Source organism: Tachypleus tridentatus, chromosome 7 (genome assembly GCF_004210375.1).
Source record: "Tachypleus tridentatus isolate NWPU-2018 chromosome 7, ASM421037v1, whole genome shotgun sequence".
Classification (NCBI taxonomy): domain Eukaryota; kingdom Metazoa; phylum Arthropoda; class Merostomata; order Xiphosura; family Limulidae; genus Tachypleus; species Tachypleus tridentatus.
The window spans coordinates 174,531,429-174,554,299 of NC_134831.1; the positions used below are offsets into that span (position 1 = coordinate 174,531,429).

Sequence of the window (22,871 nt, forward strand, 5' to 3'; positions counted from 1 at the left end):
TATGTTTATAAAAGATTTTATCTCTTTTAGAATTACACACACACTTCTCACCCCTGTAGCTCAGTGGCAAGTCTGAGGATCTTATGCGATAAAAAGCGGATTTCGCTATTCCCGGTGGGAACAGCACAGATAACCCATAGCGTAGTTTTATATTTATGTGTAAAGAAACAATAATTACAAGTAAACAATGGTACACTACACCTAGAGATGACAACAGTGACGTAACTTCCGTTTCTGAATGTTTCTAGAGCTACTGCAGTGCATACCAGAAAGTAATGATGTCTTATGACAACAAACAGCTAGTGTACAATGAAAAGAGGCATGTAAAGTCACGTGAAACATGTCTGGACCACAGTGACGGGTCAGGATGATAGAAGTATAGCAAGTAACTGGTCAAATTGATAGAAATAAAGTGACTAGTCAGATTGATAGAAGTACAGTGACTAGTCAGGTTGAAACAAGTACAGTGACCAGTCTGATTGATAGAAGTACAGTGACTTCTCAGGTTGATAGAAGTACAGTGACTAGTTAGATTGATAGAAGTACAGTGACTACTCAGGTTGATAGAAGTACAGTGACTAGTTAGATTGATAGAAGTACAGTGACTAATCAGATTGATAGAAGTACAGTGACTAGTTAGATTGATAGAAGTACAGTGACTAGTTAGATTGATAGAAGTACAGTGACTAGTCAGGTTGAAACTAGTACAGTGACCAGTCTGATTGATAGGAGTACAGTGACTTCTCAGGTTGATAGAAGTACAGTGGCTAGTTAGATTGATAGAAGTACAGTGACTACTCAAGTTGACAGAAGTACGATGACTAGTCAGGTTTAAACAAGTAGAGTGACTAGTCAGATTGATAAAAGTACAGTGATTTCTTAGGTTGATGGAAGTGCAGTGACTACTCAGGATGATAAAAGTACGGTAATTAGTCAGGTTGAAACTAGTAAAGTGACTAGTCAGATTGATAAAAGTACAGTGATTAGTCAGGACGATACAGGTATAGTGACTAGTCAAACTGATAAAAGTACAGTGACTACTCATGTTGATAAAAGTACAGTGACTAGTGATGACGAGAAACCCACTTGTTGAGAAATTTATATGCAAAAACGTGACCTGACGATGACCGAAGAAGGTCGAAACGTTGTTCGCTCTTCTATGTAAAGTGTTTTCTCAGCCCAAACGAGCCGTTTTTGCATATAAAAAGTACAGTGACTAGTTAGGTTGATAGAAATACAGTGACTAGTCCGATCGAAACAAGTACAATGGCTTGTCAGGACAATACAAGAACAGTGACTAGTCAGGTTGGTAGAAGTACAGCTACTGGTCAGGTTGAAACAAATACAGTGACTGGTCAGGTTGATAGAAGTGCAACTGCAGTTCATCCCATTAATGAGGGCGGTGTACCGAGATCCGACCTCCTCTTGTAGTATAAAAACAAAGAAATAATTTTACGGTTTCTCGACAAAAGGCTTTATTTGTTTGTTTCATTTTGAGAACGAAGCCGCTATGGACACTTGCTGTGTTTATGATAAATTTACCGTTGTCTCAGTCGTGTGTTTATCGATTCATTTCAACAGTTAAACGTTTCGGTTTTTCAACTACATTTATCATTTATTGACTCATTTTCTAATAACAGGAATATATTTTCTAATATCTTTTCTAGTATTAAGGCCTGATGACAAGGATACTCGATTTTCAATCTACGAGTGGCGATTTCGAATCACGTCCAGGAATATGTCTTTTCAGTCTTGGGGGCGTTATAAGGTTACTATCACTCCCACTATTTGTTGGTAAATAGCAGGCCAAGGAGATGGCGGTGAGCGTTGTTGATTAGCTGCTTTCCCTTCAACATTAGGAACAACTAGCACAAATAGGCCTTGTGCAGATTTGTGCAAACTTCAACGAACAAACAAACTTTTCCAGTTTACTAATTAATATGGGCCCGGCATGGCCAAGCGTGTTAAGGAGTTCGACTCGTAATCCGAGGGTCGCGGGTTCGAATCCCGATCGCACCAAACATACCCGCCCTTTCAGTCGTGGAGGCGTTATAATGTAACGGTCAATCCCACTATTCGTTGGTAAAAGAGTAGCCCAAAAGTTGGCGGTGGGTGGTGATGACTAGCTGCCTTCCCTCTAGTCTTACACTGCTAAATTAGGGACGGCTAGCGCAGATAGCCCTCGAGTAGCTTTACGCGAAATTTAAAACAAACAAATAAACTAATTAATATCACTAATTAATGATTTAATTCTCGACTGATTTAATTTTCCTATCATTAATTGTACTAATGAGTTAATTTGTTCGAGTTTTGTGATTGTTAATGTGTCGTGACTTCCCAGTTTTGACTTTACACAAGGCTTAGTTGTGTTCTTTTTTTAATTATTTGTTTCGGATATTTTCTAAGCTTCGTAAGGCTTAACTACATTCAATTTGTTTGTTTATTGCGATAGTTTGCTTTAATTTTCACAATTGTTTGTTTTTTGATTGGATGTTAGTTAAGCCTTGTTAATTTTGGAAAAAAATGAGTTTAGCAGTGACCAAATTTGAATTGATATGCTAGAGAGAAGTCAATTGGTTATTAGTAACCATTGTCAACGTTTAAACTACTCTGATCGAATAGCGGGTTTTAACTGGCATTCTTATGACACATCCACAACCCAGAGGGTGAATGCGAAAACTATTGTGTTATTTCACTTGTACTGAAAATTAGAATTGTGTTAATGTGTGTGTTTATGTTTAGCCGGAAACCAAAACATACCATATTTGAATCTTGAAATACATGTTTATGAAATTTACCAACAATAAACATGAACAATATCTCCTTTACCTGTAGAGTTCCTTCCCAGCATTCATGGGTCACAGTTAGTTTATAATCACATCAATTTCATTATTGCAACAGCCCTTTAAAATTTCTTGTAAGTACTCTACCATCGTTCAAAAAACAAATTAATTTCACTCGGCACGATATAATTCCTGGAACAAAAGCTCTCTCCTTGACAGGATGGTCGCGGGTACCAGTCCCCGTCACACACCAAACATGCTCGTACTTTCAGCCGTGGGGAAGTTATAAGTGACAGTCAATCCCACTATTTGTTAGCAAAAGAGAAACCCAAGAGTTGGCGGTTGATGATGATGACTAGCTGCCTTCCCTCTAGTCTTACACTGCTAAATTAGGGACGGCTATTGCAGATAGCACTCGAGTAGCTTTGCGCGAAATTCAAAAACAAAAACAAAATTACGCCGATGTTAGCGATGAAAGTCAACGAAAATGGAAATGGGTTAGTAGAAAAGAAAATGTTATAAGTTAGAAGAGAAAGTGTTATAAGTTAGAAGAGAAAAATGTTATAAGTTAGAAAAGAAAGTGTTATAAGTTAGAAGAGAAAATGTTATATAAGTTAGAAGAGAAAGTGTTATAAGTTAGAAGAGAAAATGTTATATAAGTTAGAAGAGAAAGTGTTATAAGTTAGAAGAGAAAATGTTATAAGTTAGAAGAAAAAGTGTTATAAGTTAGAAGAGAAAATGTTATAAGTTAGAAGAGAAAGTGTTATAAAATAGAAGAGAAAGTGTTACAAGTTAGAAGAGAAAGTGTTACAAAATAGAAGAGAAAATGTTATATAAGTTAGAAGAGAAAGTGTTATAAGTTAGAAGAGAAAGTGTTATAAGTTAGAAGAGAAAATGTTATAAGTTAGAAGAGAAAGTGTTATAAAATAGAAGAGAAAATGTTATATAAGTTAGAAGAGAAAGTGTTATAAGTTAGAAGAGAAAATGTTATAAGTTAGAAGAGAAAGTGTTATAAGGGAATAAGTGGAATTGGACTCGTGTTACTAACTCATGAAATATGGAGAAATCGAGCATGACCGACTAACACTTGACTTTTATAATTATGATAGACAAAGATGTTATTAGGTTTTCAACGTATCATTTATCTTCTAAAGATAACACTAGGTGTCATGAAAACTTACGTAGAGAATCGTTTCACGTGCTTATAGAAATATTTAAATATTCGGCGAAACCGAGAGCTTTTCTCCTTATCATTATTGAAGATACTTCAACTGGGCGCAGATAGTCTGGTTGCTTTGCACCATTAAACGCCAAACCAACCAGCCAACCACTTCAGCTGTACGTACGAGGATTAACGCTTGCTGTACTTAGATAAGCTCACAACATTTACTACACAGCACTTTATTATTTGGCCTATTTTGTTTGACAAAAAAGAAGAAAAAAGCCAACACAAAAGTTATTTATGGACACAAATTATATTTGCTTTCAATATCTTACCTCTGTTGTGGACAGCTAGTTCTTCACAGAAACCTGCGATTCTTGTCATTGTAAGAGGTGTAATAGATCGTCCTTAAAACATAAAGAACTGTTTCACCTGACATGCGTAACAAGTAGTAGAAATATGGTCGGCGATGAAGAAATTAATCTGTGATGTTCCGGAGGTTCAGAACAGGTTAAATGCCTGGATCATTAGTGTGTGATGTTTCGGATATCAGAGTCCGGATTATTTGAGAAATCTGATGGGTCCATATTGGAATATTAACACAGAGTGGAACCAGTATTGTTTATTTTACATAGCTCCTATCAACTGGTCAAACAAACGACTTCAAGTAATTTTGGGAAAATCTCTGTTTTTCAAGTGTATTTCAGATAAGGTTTAGTGGGTTGTGACAAAATACACAAAAGTACAACCGACAAAAGTTTATCCGAGATTGACTAAATTATTCTAGACGTTACAACAAAGACTCGCGCAATCTCAACTATCTAACTCACATCCACCATCCAGAGAAATTTATCACACCCACCACATTTCCTAACCGACACTTGTCATGCAGAAGATACGAATAGAAGGCAGACATGCCAGACGATATATGTACTATTATCTTACATCAACCTAGAATTCCGCCATCTTGATCTATAAGATAGATTTACTCCGTTTTGAAACAAGGGTTTCCTGCGAACAAAGTGACATGAATCTTTTCCCTACATACAAACCACAACTAGTGCATTAGATACAAATCTAATATTTACCTCTAGAGCACTAGCGTTACCATAGCGACAGTAATGGTTGGTTTAAGACATATTTCTGACAGGAATTTCCTGAACTTTTATGAAGCCTAAACATTTACAGAGAAACAAAGTAAAGTCATAGAATAGTTTTAAAAAACACGATTTTAGTTTTACCAGAAAATAAAACATTTCGTACCTGTTTTATATTTAAATAAATACGTTATGCTGATAGTATTATATGTTCGTAAAGTTAAGGTAGGTGAGATTATGTCGTCAGACTACATTAATGGGTCACAGCCTTGGTTAAAGACTTACACTGAGGAAAACCATTTACAAAACTTTTCACGAGAAATGTTAACAGTGACTGATCGTAGCTTAGTGTGTTTACATGTGTTTAATCTTGAGGGTTTTCAATCGTTTCTGTTTTATTGTGAAAGTTTCGCTTGAAGTGAATTTTACACTCGGCAAATACAGGCAGTACGACTTCCAGCTGGTTTCATCTATCGATGAAATAACGTACTTCTCAAAATCAGGGTGTCAACAGGCCCCGTATCGTTTAATACAACGTTTCTCAAAGTGTAGTACCTGACAGGAACAAAAATAAACGGGTACACTCTCTACAAAATTTTTCCCTCGGTCCGAAATCGTCTTATTGACGTGGAACCACATCTTTGTCTAATCTCGTCGACATCTAGCCAGATATCCCTGTCCTACTGTCTGATCACAAGCCAGATACCCCTGTCCTACTGTCTGATCACAAGCCAGATACCCCTGTCCTACTGTTTGATCACAAGCCAGATACCCCAGTCCTACTGTCTGATCACAACCCAGATACCCACGTCCTACTGTCTGATCACACGCCAGATACCCTGTCCTACTGTCTGATCACAGGCCAGATACCCACGTCCTTCTGTCTGATCACAAGCCAGATACCCACGTCCTACTGTCTGATCACAAGCCAGATACCCTGTCCTACTGTCTGATCACAGGCCAGATACCCACGTCCTTCTGTCTGATCACAACCCAGATACCCACGTCCTACTGTCTGATCACAAGTCAGATACCCCTGTCCTACTGTCTGATCACAAGCCTGATATTCCTCTCCTACTATCTGATCACATTAAACAGTCATCAACTTGTTTATTTCCAGATATATATATAAATTTGAATGCAATTTTTATTACTTTATAATAACATAAGTATACAATATTAATAAAGTCCATAAGCTTCTGTGCATATTGTATTTCTATTATTGTAAATTATATTGTGAGTATCCTGTTTTATCGGACACCAGTTGGACATCGTTGTCTATCCCCCTCCCCGTCTCAAAAGTGGCACACTGATGCATAAAGGTTGGGAAACTGGTTTAATATGCAACTTTCTATTGTTGTCCTTCGGCCCTAACTCCTAGCATAAGGTTAAGAAAACCTAGACACAAGAAAAGGGCTGAGATCAAATTTTGTGATGAAACCACAATATCTCATATTGTGTCTAAAAAAAACATGAAAACTTGACATTTTGTATTCTCGACAGTTATCTGACACGTGATTTTTTACTTGTTTGCAATTGAGGCTTAACGTAACTTCCATCGTTAATTTTGTTTACTTTTCCCCGATTACAACAATTTCAGAGCACAAAACAAGTTATCTATTGAAAAAGTAATCATTTATAGACAATACAATCATGACTGACGTCACAAAGTGGACGAGCTTTGATGTTAACAAATTATCTTTAAATATGCTTTTCTGTGGCAACGTTTTAAGGAATTGTTTCGTGACAAGGACAAGAAACACAAATATCATATTAATAACAAGATATATTAATTTATAAACGTTACAAATCAGAAACGTCTGTCTGAAAAGTAAAATTATATAAAGTGATAATTCAGCCTATTTGTAAGATTTATCTCTTATATCGAACACACGTGTTTTTAGATAAACTATGATTTAGTAGCCGTGATAAGATAATCTAGTAATAATTAACACTCGAAATACAACTAGTTTGAACTGAGGCTCACTCTTCAGTTGCTAGGAGACTGGGCCAAGGTCAGCTAAAGGAATCCTTTTTTTTTTTTTTTAGTGTTATTAAATGAAGGGTGTTCACCTATAATACTACCTTATTAACACGTGTAACCTATAATCAAAGACAGTTAATTTAGCCTTTCTAGTTAACGGCGCACGTTCTTTGTACTTTCTCAAAGACATACTCAGAATTATTCGAGGTTTCTGGTAGGCATATATGTACTTATTATTTTCTAGTATACACGTAAGTAATATATGTGTGTGTTAATTATCAACAGCAAGTGTGCAGAGAGAGAATTACACATGCATAAGTTTTAGGACACGTAGTGTGTGACGTTCGTTCATCCAAAACATATGGGTTAGTGTAATAGTTTGTTTGTTTTTTGGAATTTTGCACAAAGCTACTCGAGGGCTATCTGTGCTAGCCGTCCCTAATTTAGCAGTGTAAGACAAGAGGGAAGGCAGCTAGTCATCACCGCCAACTCTTGGGCTACTCTTTTACCAACGAATAGTGGGATTGACCGTAACATTATAACGCCCCCATGGCTGAAAGGGCGAGCATGTTTGGCGCAATGGGGATGCGAACCCGCGACCCTCAGATTACGAGTCGCACGCTTAAATACGCTTGGCCAAGCTGGGCCTAGTGTAATAGATAAGATAATAAACCACAACAGAACTAATACTTCTAATCGTGATATTAGAGGTTTGAATGTAATAACACATTAGAAACAATGTAATTCGTATTCGTTATTTTTACCGTATATATATACGGTGACAATAGTGTTTGATTAAATTCCCAGGACTTTTATTTTCAGAAACTGAAAACAAAACGTTCACCGTTCTTATGGAATACTCATTAACAGATCTACAGGGTGGCCCGTAAGTCCCTACCCATTCATGTGTTATTATGTTATATTCAATTACGCATGTATTATAAATTTGTTTCTTTTTTTCAGAGAAATATGGCCGATGTAAGCCCATTTACACTTGAAGAGCGTATTGTGACAAGTACAACATATGATAACTCTCTTTGGGGATATATAAAGGACATTGTGTCTAAACAACGTTATAATACAAATGATGAGTTGAAGGCAGCTGTTACCGCGGCATTTGGAACAATAACCCCTGCTATTGAGGGAAAATGTCTCACAGAACATGGCGTCGCATAATATTATGCAGCGAGAATGAGGGATAGCACACAGATACCCTGGATACATGAGATATATGGATGGGTAGAAACTTACGGGCTACCCTGTATATATAAACAGATCTAATTAAAACACTACAGCGTTTTTCTGTCGAAGACCTTTATTCTGATATCTTTAAAATACAGAGTAAATATCAACTACAATAATTCTATCCAACATTTTGAAACGAAACAAAATTTCAAACTTTAATGCGGAATGAAACAAGTTACAAAAAAAAAAACGATAAAATCGCGTGCGTAACCCAACCTTGTCAAAAGGTGTTAAATCAAAGCTCTTAAGATTCATTTAATAACAGAACAGCACTTCATTACCACAGCAACATGTTTCATAGTCACTTTTCTCATCACTGTTCCCTTGTGAATATTCTACTACACCAGTTGAACCCTCTCTTTAACGGTACGTTAACGAAATACCAGCAAGTAAGTCAAGCCTATCCATCAGCCAGCTGATGAAAGACATTTTTACACCGATACTTTAAACTAAGTGCTTTCGTTGCTTGTTGTTTTAAACCTCTATCTTATACCGAATGCTTTCTTGGAATCCAAACGTCGTCTTCGCTGGTGCAAGAACTCTGTGACGATGTCGACATGCGTGACGAGTGGGTAGACGACCGGTAATTCATCCAATCAAATTCCTGGTTGAGATGAGCTGGTGACCTCTGGTGGAAAGGACCGTCAACAACACATTCCTGGACAGTACCCGAAAGTACACCGACGTCAGAAAAAGCCTCGTGGATCTCGAAGAACTTCTGGTGTGATCTACGCATGCGTAAACTACCATATACTGGAAGCGAGATTCGTCTTGAGGAGGTGACGTCACCAGTCTTCCGACCGCTTGAAAGAGATGTCAGTGTGGATGAAGCGCTTATTACTGGAGAATAAACGTCGTTATGTAAATTTAGACCTTCCACAGTTAGTTCCAAGTCGCTGTTGTTAAGTACACGTGACGTCTTTCGACAAGTAATGGGCAAAATAGGCTTTCTCCTTCTTGAAAACTTTTCCGACGTTGATGTCATAATGGGACAGCTCTTCCTAAAATTCTGATTTCTTATGAAGCCTGGACTTTCATCCAACTGCTTGCTAAGTTTGCCTTCTTCTATCTTGTACCTCAGCCGCTCCACCCCTGGCAGTCGGGGACTTCTCATCTCCGCCACGATTCTGTCTGAACAATATATCCTGAAATTAAAAAGAAATTACCTAAACACGTGAACAGAAATGAATTACATCGTTCTTGGAAATAAGAACAAAACTTTTGTTGTTAACTATAAAAGTTTACATTTTTTCAACGAGAACTTGGTTTTTTTTCAACACCAAAACCTTTCATCCTTAAGATGAAAAATGATAGTTTGTAACTGAAAACCAACTTTTGAGATTTCGACAGGTTTAAAATGTCATATTTTATTAAAGATAGTCCATATTTTGGAGTTTTACAGGTTTAGAATGTCACATCTTATTAAAGGTAGTCCACTTGTTGGAGTTCAAAGGGTTTAGAATGTCTTATATTATTAAAGATAGTTCACCTGTTGGAGTTCAAAGGGTTTAATAATATAGGACATTCTAAACCTTTTGAACTCCAACAGGTGGACTACCTTTAATAAGATAGGACATTCTAAACATTCTAATTTCATAGTGTTCACATTTTCCTATTAAATGCTAAAAAGTTTTTTATTTTTATTTTCCCTTTTCTTATTTTCATGTTTTGAAGCTCTGCTCAAATAAATGGTTGAGACTAACAACGCAAAATGCATATTTTTTCTTTATGTTCATTGGCCTTAAGATTTTGGCCAGCAGTGTATCTTATTAAAGGTAGTCCATCTGTTGGAGTTCAACGGGCTTAAAATGTCATATCTTATCAAAGATAGTCCATCTGTTGGAGCTCAACGGATTTAGAGTGTCCCATCACAAGTAGTCCATTGTTTCGTTTATTTTGTTGTAAATCCGTCTTATTGAATTCCCTTAGAGTCTAAATTCACCTTTGTTCTTGTTCACACTTCCAGAGTTTTAAGAAAAATTCTGCCATTCAAAAACAGTTATTCATATTAATTTAAACTTTTATTTGTTTTTGCTCAGAGCAGAGTTACACAATGGACCAGTTGTGCTGCGTCCATTACGTATATCTAAAACTAACCTTTAGCGTTAAATGCCTTGAAATCAACTAGTTAACACCGCTGAGTTGGGAGATATAACTTAACATTGCTATCGTCAAAAATATTCCTGTTTACATTGGTTTCCAAGAGCTTTTAGTAACACTAACAATCAATACAATTCAATAAATACACTGATATTCAAGAAACTACACTACATTAATGATAAAAATATTTATACCAGAGAATAATTTATCACAACGATCATGATAAGTAAATAAAGCAGTGTTACCGAATTTCCTCGACTCTGTGCATACAACGGACTAATCCGTTTTAAACATTACCAATCGATGACACGTAGACCTATCGTGTCTTTCAAATGATAAGGCTATTAAACTATCGGCTTGAACTGGTCACGTAACTCACGATTAGAACTGACACATGATTCACTTCTATTTTCACTGTACAACAATGTTATCTTCGACCAGATAAGACTTTTACCACGATAGTTCCCGTTTTCTGAAAGATATTTGTTAGGCCTAACGTAATTTCAAGGACTAACCTCAATGTTTTTTGTTTTTTCTCTAATTTACTTGGAAATTTCATTTCGACATAAAAATATAACTGACTCAACGAGAAAAACATGTGGAATTACTAACCATATGAAAACTTATGCTATACAATGAAAAGTCCACGCAGAAAAAAAAAACCGACAAAAATATAATTATTTCTATCACGCAGTCCTGGGCCTAATGTTTTCCTTAATAATTTCAACACTTCCATTTTACCAATACTTTAGTATACAATTTTTGTTTACATTGTTCAGCAGTTCAATCGAATAATGCAGATCAGTTGAAATATACTGTATCTAAAATGAATTATCATTGTGTCTCATAAATTATTAACACTACCCATTTGCCACAGTTTTGGCGAAGGCTATTCTCGTGTAACGCCCAGGAAACAAATCTAGTTTCAACCAGTATCTAGGACTAAAAGGCATTAAAGTGTGACTGTTCACTTTTTCTTTTTATGTGTTCTATTGCTTTCCTAGTGGAAACGTATTTTAGCCTGTACAAAATACGTGCTTAAACAATCAAACCGTGTGATTAATATTTAATAAGTCACTGAATACGATTAGTTTCTATTCAATGTCGATTGAACCTGTCACGAAAGTCACACAAACTAGTTCAATCTTGAAAAAAAACAAAAACAAATGATAAAACACTAATAGTGAACTTAAATACAAAAATAAATTGTAACTGAAATCACTATCGAATATTATTGAAAGTGAATGATACAACAAGACTAGTTTTTGGTGAAAACAAATATAAAGTCACAGTTATCACTAAACGACTGGTACAAGATTGATGATGTATAACGATAAAAAGACAAAGATTCGTTTCTTTGCTTTTAAACACAAAACTACACCAAGGACGGTCTGTACTCACCACGGGTATCAAAACCCGATTTCTAGCGTTATTAGAATACAGACTTGCCGCTGTGCCACTATATGTGTGTGAGTATGAGAGAGTGTGTTTTTATTATAGCAAAGGAACATTGGACTATCTTCTGTGTCCACGGAGAGGAATCAACCCCCCCCCCTGATTTTAACATCGTTATTCTGTAAACGTACCGCTGTGACACTGAGGTTAGCATCGTCATTCTTTACCGCTGTGACACCGAGGTTAGCATCGTCATTCTGTAAACGTACCGCTGTGGCACTGAGGTTAGCATCGTCATTCTGTAAACGTACCGCTGTGGCACTGAGGTTAGCATCGTCATTCTGTAAACGTACCGCTGTGACACCGAGGTTAGCATCGTCATTCTGTAAACGTACCGCTGTGGCACTGAGGTTAGCATCGTCATTCTGTAAACGTACCGCTGTGACACTGAGGTTAGCATCGTTATTCTGTAAACGTACCGCTGTGACACTGAGGTTAGCATCGTCATTCTGTAAACGCAACGCTGTGACACTGAGGGGCAAATAAATGTTGATTTTAATCAGGTGGGTTAAGACTCGTAATCTGAGGATCGCGGGTTCGAATCCTCGTCGCACCAAACATGGTCGCCCTTTCAGCCATGGGAGCATTATAATATGACGATCAATCCCCACTATTTGTTGGTAAAAAGTAGCCGAAGAGTTAGAGGTGGGTGGTGATGACTAGCTGCCTTCCCTCTAGTCTTACACTGCTAGCGCAGATAGTCCTCGAGTAGCTTTGAGCGAAATTCAAAATACACAAACAAGCACAATGAAGCACTGTAATAAACACATAGAAAAAATGATAAGAAATAAACTTTCACATATCAAACATTAAAGATTTCGGACTTCGCATCATTGTGGTTTACTAAGCTGATATCCGATTTATATTTACTCTTTAAATGTATTCCAAGCCAACTTGCATTAAAGAGCTCACTGAAATATACTTCGATTCCCCTTGGTGGTCTCAGCAGATGGTTTGGTTTGTTTTGGTGGACTTGGCAGATGGTCTGATGTGGCTTTGTTGTCATAAAAACACACATACTAAAATATAAGTTATAAGCTAGAATAAAACTAAAATATAATATTATAACTTAAATAATAGAATACTACAGAGGTTAAATCTCTGTAGTATAGAAGTCAAATACTGCATAACTTGCTTTACAACTTACCAAAGTCGCCAATATTAATTATAGAAACATTAAACAAAAATATGAAATTTACACGAAAGTAAAATGGTTGTTAGGCAGAACCTAAAGGTTGTTAGGTAGAACCTAAGGGTTGTTAGGCAAATCCTAAGGGTTGTTTGGCAGAACCTAAGGGTTGTTAGGCATATTAGGCAGAACCGAAAATATATGATGAAATGTTTACCGAATTAGAAAGACTATTATACAAAGTTGGAATTTCCACAAAATTATTTACCCAATTTTTAAGTGTAAAGACGCCAAAATGTTGTAATTCAGTTTAGAGCTTGAAATCGGGTAAAACTGTTTTTGCTTCACGAGTTTAAATTTGGAAATGAGGTAAGGCTTAATCATTGATTTCGAAATTGCTTTATTATGAAACACAAGGTTTCGCTGCAGTCGGTACCTAAATTTAGAGAATGACACCATCTTACCCAAAAACAAACTAATACTTTCTTTTTTATATTTACTTTATCCATAAGATATAAATTGTATTAAGTTATGTTAAAAAATTCTATCAAACTTTAAAGTCCTCAAAAATTATCGAGGCAAAACGTACAAGAAAATGGTCACGCGCTGTTTTAAGCGGCGAAAGGAGCAAACAAAAAATATCATGATTAATATTTTACTAAAAGGTCACTAACAACAGGAAATGCTCACAAGATGGCGATCCTATCTTCTAATTTGCAATGTTAAAATTGATATCACGAGAAGCCTAATGAACGCCCCATAGTTTAAGACTTATTTTTTATGCTTGAACAATAGGGAACATAGAACTTCAAGAATTAATTATTAAGTTCCAGCACAAAAGTGAATAGTTACCAAAGCAATTGGAGTTTCTCTGAATCATGTTATAAATATACGGTATTCGTTAGAAGTTTTTATGTTAAAGTCTCATTTAGCAAATGAAAAAAAAAAAGCACTTATCTGTAATTATAGCCTAAAGACACAAATACAGATCCAAACGTACGCCCGTGTTTTCTTTTAGAAAAGCCAAATCGGAATATCTGCTGAGTCTCCCGAACCACTGATCTTAGCGTTATAAATCCATAGACTTGCCGCTGTACCAGTGTGTGACCCAAACACATGCAAAGAAAACAGTAGTTTTCACCTGAATTCTAAGTTTTATCGGTCTTTTCATTTCTGTGTTTGACATGAAAAATGTTTTCGCTCATTAAAGCGGTAACTACAAAAGTAACGAATTAACTACCTCGTGAGTTGTGATTATTTGACCAATAGAAGACATGGAGAAAAAACCCAACAACAACAGAAGTTTGTATTCTAAAAGTCCTATATTAGTGGTGGGTAACTAGAGAGCAACTGCGTCCTAAGATATACTTCGTATAGAAGGTATTTATTTATTAAAATTTATAATATTTGGCCTTTGTTTGGACAATAGGTCTTGCGACACTTGAAAGCAGCACGTGCAGCTTACGGATTAGCTTAAGTTTGTTTACGATATTCAAAAATCCTAATAGGTGAAATATTAGAAAAGTATAGATTTTGAAACAAATCAGTTATAGAGCAATTAAAGTTCTCTATATTTCATCTTATAAAAGCATATATAATGTTTTGTGTAAGACTCCAATACTAGGATATCTTAAATAGATAGTCACACGTGTTTCAATCTCTGAACATTCTAACATGTTACAGTCCCTATCTAAGATTAAAGGCCAGTGAACATCTAACATGTTACATCTATCTGAAGTTAAAGCCAGTGAACATTCTAACATGTTACATCTATGTAAAGTGAAAGGCCGGTGAACATTCCAACACATTACATCTATGTAAAGTGAAAGGCCGGTGAACATTCCAACACATTACATCTATGTAAAGTGAAAGGCCGGTGAACATTCCAACACATTACAACTATGTAAAGTGAAAGGCCGGTGAACATTCCAACACATTACATCTATGTAAAGTGAAAGGCCGGTGAACATTCCAACACATTACAACTATGTAAAGTGAAAGGCCGGTGAACATTCCAACACATTACATCTATGTAAAGTGAAAGGCCGGTGAACATTCCAACACATTACATCTATGTAAAGTGAAAGGCCGGTGAGCATTCCAACACATTACATCTATGTAAAGTGAAAGGCCGGTGAACATTCCAACACATTACATCTACAACATAGTGTGATGGAACTCTTGCTATAACGTTTCGAGAGTTGCCAGCGTTATCAAACAAGGAGCAAATAATGTTGATTATGTCACAGCAAGATACGAAGACTGAACCAGGAGACAACTAAAGGTAGTGGAGTATTATATAATGTGATGAATACTCTCTTTTTCTTCAAGCTTACTTCCAAAAGATTGGCGAGATTTCAAAGCTATTTAATGGGTACTAACACAATAATCACCTCTTTTCTTCCTATCTGCCCACCATGAAAAGACAGGTTATATTGGAGCACTCCAGAGAACTGCAATGTTTTATTGCTCCGAGTCTCAGGAGAACTGCAATCAAAAGGTGAATGAACTTTACACTTGAAGTTCATCAACCATCTTTTAAAAAATCAATATTTACAGCATCTAAATGGGTTTCATGCGCTTTCCTGACGCTACAAAAATGGTTTCTTGCTCAATGTCTATGGTGTAAAAGCACTCACCAAAAAACAACAACTGTGTTCCAAAAGCTATAGCATGGTAAAGCTTTAGGGTATTACCAGTCAACTCTATCCAAAATTGTCAGCTGTACAAATGTTTGGATGGTGAATCTACTTCAGCTGTCTAACAACCGTTTTTCTGTAAAACATAGTTTTGAGATTTTAAAATGTATGTAATCCGCTTTGAGTCAGTAGTTTAACATGGTTGTGTTGAGAAGTGCCACCCCTGGTGGGTCAACGGTAAGTTTATAGACTTAAATACTAAAATCCTTGGCTTAATTTCCCATCGTGTAGTTTTGTTTTAAAACAAACAGTAAAACACAATACTTGAACAGCAGGTTTGCGAGAAAGGACTACTGAGATAGTAGGGTTGCGGGAGACCATTTTGAAACAAACAACAACAAACTATATGGTGAATGCGACGATTTTTTTTTACTTATGAAGTTCTTCTGAGGCCATTTGATAATATTAAAGCGACTTAAAATTCCACTAATAAATGGGGCAAACAGCTAACACTTCAATACAAACAGATGTACACCTAATGTCGTCTTACCATCCTCCTTTCTGTTTACATAAAATCATCACCCACTTTTAGTCGAGCACACACCTTCTACACTCGACATAGCCGACCGTGCGCGTGTCATTATTGTTACGCATGTACATAGTTGTTAACATGCATACACGTGTGGCGTTTTCAGGTATGCTGACTTCCCTTGAAGTAGTGGGATAATTGGGTAGGTTCTAACATAACACTAGGTTTGACTAACTTTGTTGTACAAAGTTAAACTGTATCTATTGACTCTTGACTGAGACTTAGGAGTTATTATCATGTGTACGTTGCTTGGCAGTTGTGTTCTCAATTTACCTGATTCATTCTTGTTATATCCTACTTCATGTAACATGTGTAACATCATGAGTCCCCTCATGTGATGTGGGTAATATCGTGAGTACCCTCATGTGACGTGGGTAATATCGTGAGCCCCATCTTTGGTAGTGTGGGTCTATTGTATTTATTATTTGCACAGCTCCAGGGTTCTCTTATCAATAAATTCTAGGGTGTTGAAGTATCCACAGAGTCGAACTACTAATACATATATTCATTCATACATGCATTTATCAACACTACATAGACATTGTTACATATACTAGTATCGTTTGAGAGAATGACTTCAGCTAATGAACGTTTACCATGCTAAACAACACAGGATATGACTCAGCCACAGTATAATAAAGTGCTGTCATCTAGAAGCCGCAAAACTCAACACAGTCTGTTTCTCTACTATTACGCTAGACTCGGCTAGAGTGAGGTAAAAGTCGTATGTGTGTGTACTGGGAAGAGTTTAGGACCACCACTCAGACTGATTATTTATTATTACGCTTGAGTAAGGTAAACAATTATAGTTGAAATATGGAAGACCACTTTTCAGTAGGAGACTGTTTCAGGTGAGTTTGTGGGCTCTAAAGATTTACTGCTTTACCACAAACTGTAATGTTAAACCTGCTGACATCAATCTGTTAGCGTACATTAATATCACTATTGTAATAGTATACACTGTTATAATTACAGCTATGTATGTACGTTAATTTCGAAAACTATCCACTGATAACACAGCGATAAAGTTCAGAGTTTATAACTGTAAAATCCAAGGCTTGATCTCTCCTCCGTACATAAAACTATCTCACGCGCTCTACGATATACAGAACCGATTATAACTTGGAAAGTTTTAATTTGTACATTAAATAACTTGTTATCTTGTTTATAACACAAATTGTTCAATGAGAGAAATATTCACCTTAACTCAATTGAACCTCTTTTCTTTAAAAAAGCAAAACTCTTGTATTATAATCTCTGACGGTTAGTCAAAAATCCACTACCAACGTGTGTTTAGTGTGAAAAACATAACCACATGAGATGGATAGAGGTCAAAATAAAAGTCTATAAACCACAACTATTATAAATATTTGTTTTATCTTCTTTCTTACTTCTTTATACCTGATCTACCAAGTCAATGTTACATTTTATCCAAGTGAATGTTACATTTTATCCAAGTTAATGTTACAGTTTATCAAGTTAATGTTACAGTTTATCAAGTTAATGTTACATTTTATCAAGTTAATGTTACATTTTATCCAAGTCAATGTTACATTTTATCAAGTCAATGTTACATTTTATCCAAGTCAATGTTACATTTTATCAAGTCAATTGCTGATAAAGGAAACATCGCTAGTCTTTTGACACTTTAAACAATGAATTTATAATTGAACTTTCTTGGTACGAAATGAAGCTACATTAACACACTTTTTACAGCCTCCTAGTGGCACAGTGGTATGTCTGCAGACACACATCACTAAAAACCGGGTTTCGATACCTGTGGTTGCCAGAGCACGGATAGCCCATTATGTAGGTTTGTGTTTAATTCTAAACAAACAAACACTTTTTACGACACTGTCATTTCTCACGTATATCAGAGGATACTTTCAAACTTCATAATAAAAACAGCAAATTTGTTTCCTTGAAAAAAATTGTGACGTAGTGTCTAATATAATTGAAAAACTCCAGGTTTAAATAAAAAAAAATCTGTAATTGGAAGAAATATGGACGAGAAACTTCGATCTATTATACTCGACTGCGCATGTCTGCTGGCTTGTATACTCTCATCTTAGTCGGTTATTAAATAGGCAAAAACGTATCACAATCTTTATGTGGTTTAATCCGTCAATTTGAAATCTTTTGTCGCGTCGTAAAAATTGGAATTGTTAACTACACTGTCTTCTCTGACGAGAGTAGAAAAATCTGTGACCCAGTATTGTATTTACATATTAAAGGAAAGTAACTGTTACATACGAGTGTTCTCACCTCTTACAGTCACTTTAGAAGTTTCGGAATATTCTGTTGTCACCCTTGTTTTATCTGCTGCTCCAAACTAACAAATAATATTTCACTGTTTTCTAGATAACACTTCAAGGTGCTGCCACCTGATAACCTATACAACTTGTGGAATGTAGACACTAACACTAGTCAAGCTGCTTGGTACGCCTCCGCCCCTTCAGTTCAGGAAGTCTCGCAGAAAGCTGAGAAGTGGCTGAACGACATGACGTCATTGACAATGATGCCCATAGGTTAAAAATCTGCCGTTGTCACAGAAGGGTACGATCTTTAAAATGCTACACAATAAGTTTAAGAAACTATACAAACATATAAAACTCTCAGGTTCAAACACACAAGAACAAGCATGTTAAAACATAGAAACAGTGATACACACAAAAAAACCATTTGGTTCAATTATTGCTTTCCATCTGAAAGTTAATTGCCAGAAATGTTAGTTATAGGGTCCAGTTAAGATCGGTTAATTAAAACGTTGACCATGTTAATTTTAGTGTGAAGTTTGAAACGATGACCATGTTGACCACAATGTTCAGATTAAGGTCATGATTTGCAAATCTATAATTTTAGCTATAATAAAGTGGTTCGGGTGATGTTAAACAGTTTCTTAAGATCTGTTATTACACATTCCACCAAGCCATGCATACTGTCCACTGTACTAAAAATATAATCAGACTTGTGACGATAACAACAGAGCCCTGACCAAAATGTTCTGACTAGAACGTTAAACATATTTTCCATCTTCGATAATTATTTGTTGTACCAAAAACTATAATAGCTGTGGAAATAATAGTCCTTGTATTGTTTAACAAGTGATTGTACCCGTGTCACTGTAGGTTAACTGTGTTATAAACAACTGCTTTACCTGTGTCATAAACAGTTATCATAGCTGTATTATAATCCTGTATCATCGAGATCTATCATACCTGTGTCATCAGGAGAAAAATTCTGAATCCAAACAGTTTTTCAAACAATCTGACATTGGTACTGTTCTGTTGTTAGAATATACATGTTAACAGTTATTATAAAACAATCTGACATTGGTACTGTTCTGTTGTTAGAATATACATGTTAATAGTTATTATAAAACAATCTGACATTGGTACTGTTCTGTTGTTATAATCTACATCTACAGATTTATTATCAAACAATCTGACATTGGTACTGTTCTGTTGTTAGAATCTACATCTACAGATTTATTATCAAACAATCTGACATTGGTACTGTTCTGTTGTTAGAATCTGCATCTTAACAGTTATTATCAAACAATCTGACATTGGTTGTGTTCTGTTGTTAGAATCTACATCTACAGATTTATTATCAAACAATCTGACACTGGTACTGTTCTGTTGTTAGAATCTACATCTACACATTTATTATTAAACAATCTGACATTGGTACTGTTCTGTTGTTAGAATCTACATCTTAACAGTTATTATCAAACAATCTGACATTGGTACTGTTCTGTTGTTAGAATCTACATCTACAGATTTATTATCAAACAATCTGACATTGGTACTGTTCTGTTGTTAGAATCTACATCTACACATTTATTATCAAACAATCTGACATTGGTACTGTTCTGTTGTTAGAATCTACATCTACAGATTTATTATCAAACAATCTGACATTGGTACTGTTCTGTTGTTAGAATATACATCTACAGATTTATTATAAAACAATGTGACATTGGTACTGTTCTGTTGTTAGAATCTACATCTACACATTTATTATCAAACAATCTGACATTGGTACTGTTCTGTTGTTAGAATCTACATCTACAGATTTATTATCAAACAATCTGACATTGGTACTGTTCTGTTGTTAGAATATACATCTACAGATTTATTATAAAACAATGTGACATTGGTACTATTCTGTTGTTAGAATCTACATCTACACATTTATTATCAAACAATCTGACATTGGTACTGTTCTGTTGTTAGAATCTACATCTACAGATTTATTATCAAACAATCTGACATTGGTACTGTTCTGTTGTTAGAATCTACATCTATAGATTTATTATAAAACAATCTGACATTGGTACTGTTCTGTTGTTAGAATCTACATCTACAGATTTATTATAAAACAATCTGACATTGGTATTGTTCTATTGTTAGAATCTACATATAAACTGTCATTGTAAAACAGTATATCATCTTTAATACTTTACAAGTCAATAAGCAACAAATGCTTTCTTCCTCATTATATTTTTTAGTACAAGGGGCTATTAATGTCGCGCCCGCAGTAGATACCGATTACATTGCACAACAATTTTTTTGAAAAGTTTTGTTGATTGTGACAGGTACCTGGTGGGTATGTACAAATATAGTTTTGGGTGTGCTTCATCACATAGGAACTCTGAGAAATAGACAGTTAACTGTTTACCGGCAATAACGTATTTAATTGCGTTTGTTTCTAATACGCTATTAAGTTCAATGTAATTAAAAGTGTTTTGGTCCTGATTTTAGCTTGTATTCAATGTGTTGCAGTGTTCAACAGTAGTCAGCAAGCATTGACGGATTCCAGTTGTCCTGATATCGTTTTTCCATTGTAGCAATGTCCTGGTGAAACTGAAGATTTCAATAAAATGGTACGTGACGGGCAAATGTGGATGGATTTTCGTGATCAGTAGCCAAACATCTATAAGGAATACCAGTGTTCAAGAAGCAAAAACTTTGTTGTAAAAGAAAAATTTTCTTAATGTGTTTCAGTTTTGCATAATTATAATGATTCGAAATTTGATCATAGTTTATACAGATGTATTTCAAAAAGAAGAAATGTTTAGTTCTTAACTGTTCCTTTTAACTAGAAACGTTTTATAAATTGTAATAAATAACTTGAACTAAAATGAACTTAGAAAACTTAATGTTACTTCAGGTTGCAGTTTAAAACGTGAAAGGTATTGGATAACTGTGACCATACATATATACTGTTAGGTTTCACAATTCAGTGGTACTTCAGGTTTCACACACACAATATGAAAAAGATAACAATAATGATCCATTTTAACCTTGCCACTGTAACTTTGCTTTCACCATGGTTTCAGTCACATGAATAACGATTCACAAGACCTAGCGATTTAACTCCTAAAATTAGAACAATCAATACACTATTACAAATTGTGAACTTAAAAATAAGTTGTGTGTGATGTAAATTTTTGTTTCTGTTCTGACCTATTGCAGGTTCAACATAGCCACCAAAGTACTCTTAAAGCTTCGTCACACATGTATGGCTAAGAATTCCGATACAGAGAAAGAGGATAAAAAACACAACTCTTGGGTCCAGTCAGGTCGGTCTTGTGCACGTTAACCATGCCACTAGGTGGCGCCCCAATCACGATGCTTCTCTCTTTAATATTGACATCTTTATGATACAAAATATTAACCTATCTATGTATAATATTACTTAATAATTCAGGGGATTGTAGAAGACGTGTATAGTTTTGTTTTGGTAAGATCTGTGAGAAGAGTTACGTTTAGAAATAGGATTATAATAACAGAAACAAAACTAAGAACTGGTAATAAACGACTCTAACAAGTTACCAAGGAAACGTTCGACCTTGAAAATACAAGCTTATCAGCTGAAACAGGATGCTAATAGGAAGGTAGTGTCTACTTTAATGTTTTCTAAATAAATATACGGTTGTCTTAAAGTCTGTGTTTGTCTAGAATAATGCATATACCTCTTAATATCAACTAGTAGAGAAATTGTTACCTAACGTGAGAATATCAACAGCTATTAATAAAGAAAATGATACTATAGCTCAAAGATATCAGACAGTTGATGTTGGCAAAGAAAGTGTTACCTTTACGTTCCTGTCTTTGAGGTCCTTATTTCTTTACACAATATTACAGTTACTGATTGATCACTTGTTTCCCGGTTTCTTAACACAATATTACAGTTATTGAATGATCACTAGTTATCCGGTTTCTTAACACAATATTACAGTTACTGATTGATCACTTGTTTCCCGGTTTCTTAACGCAATATTACAGTTATTGAATGATCACTAGTTATCCAATTTCTTAACACAATATTACAGTTATTGACTGATCACTTGTTTCCCGGTTTCTTAACGCAATATTACAGTTATTGATTGATCACTAGTTATCCGGTTTCTTAACACAATATTACAGTTACTGATTGATCACTAGTTATCCGGTTTCTTAACACAATATTACAGTTATTGACTGATCACTAGTTATCCGGTTTCTTAACACAATATTACAGTTATTTACTGATCACTAGTTATCCGGTTTCTTAACACAATATTACAGTTATTGATTGATCACTAGTTATCCGGTTTCTTAACACAATATTACAGTTATTGATTGATCACTAGTTATCCGGTTTCTTAACACAATATTACAGTTATTGACTGATCACTTGT

The 22,871-nt window shown here is 35.4% G+C and overlaps 1 protein-coding gene and 1 long non-coding RNA gene across 7 annotated transcripts; one reads left to right on the forward strand and one right to left on the reverse strand.

Annotated features, from left to right (window-relative positions):
- Positions 1-8,323: 8,323 nt before the first annotated feature.
- LOC143257287 (uncharacterized) lies at positions 8,324-18,635 on the reverse strand. Of its 6 annotated transcripts, none has more exons than XM_076515733.1 (2): positions 18,437-18,635; positions 8,324-9,416 (listed from the first exon to the last, which is right to left on the reverse strand). In XM_076515733.1, the coding sequence occupies exon 2, from the start codon at positions 9,383-9,385 to the stop codon at positions 8,759-8,761; it is 627 nt and encodes a 208-aa protein (XP_076371848.1). In that variant the 5' UTR covers positions 9,386-9,416; positions 18,437-18,635; the 3' UTR covers positions 8,324-8,758. The 6 variants fall into 6 exon arrangements, with proteins under 6 accessions (XP_076371848.1, XP_076371846.1, XP_076371844.1 ...); XM_076515731.1 differs by having other exon boundaries at positions 18,449-18,599; XM_076515729.1 differs by lacking the exon at positions 18,437-18,635 and adding an exon at positions 16,145-16,188.
- Positions 16,783-21,103, forward strand: LOC143257293 (uncharacterized). Its single transcript, XR_013031768.1, has 3 exons — positions 16,783-17,034; positions 18,545-18,739; positions 20,971-21,103. It is a non-coding gene; the product is annotated as an uncharacterized LOC143257293 (long non-coding RNA).
- Positions 21,104-22,871: the final 1,768 nt, after the last annotated feature.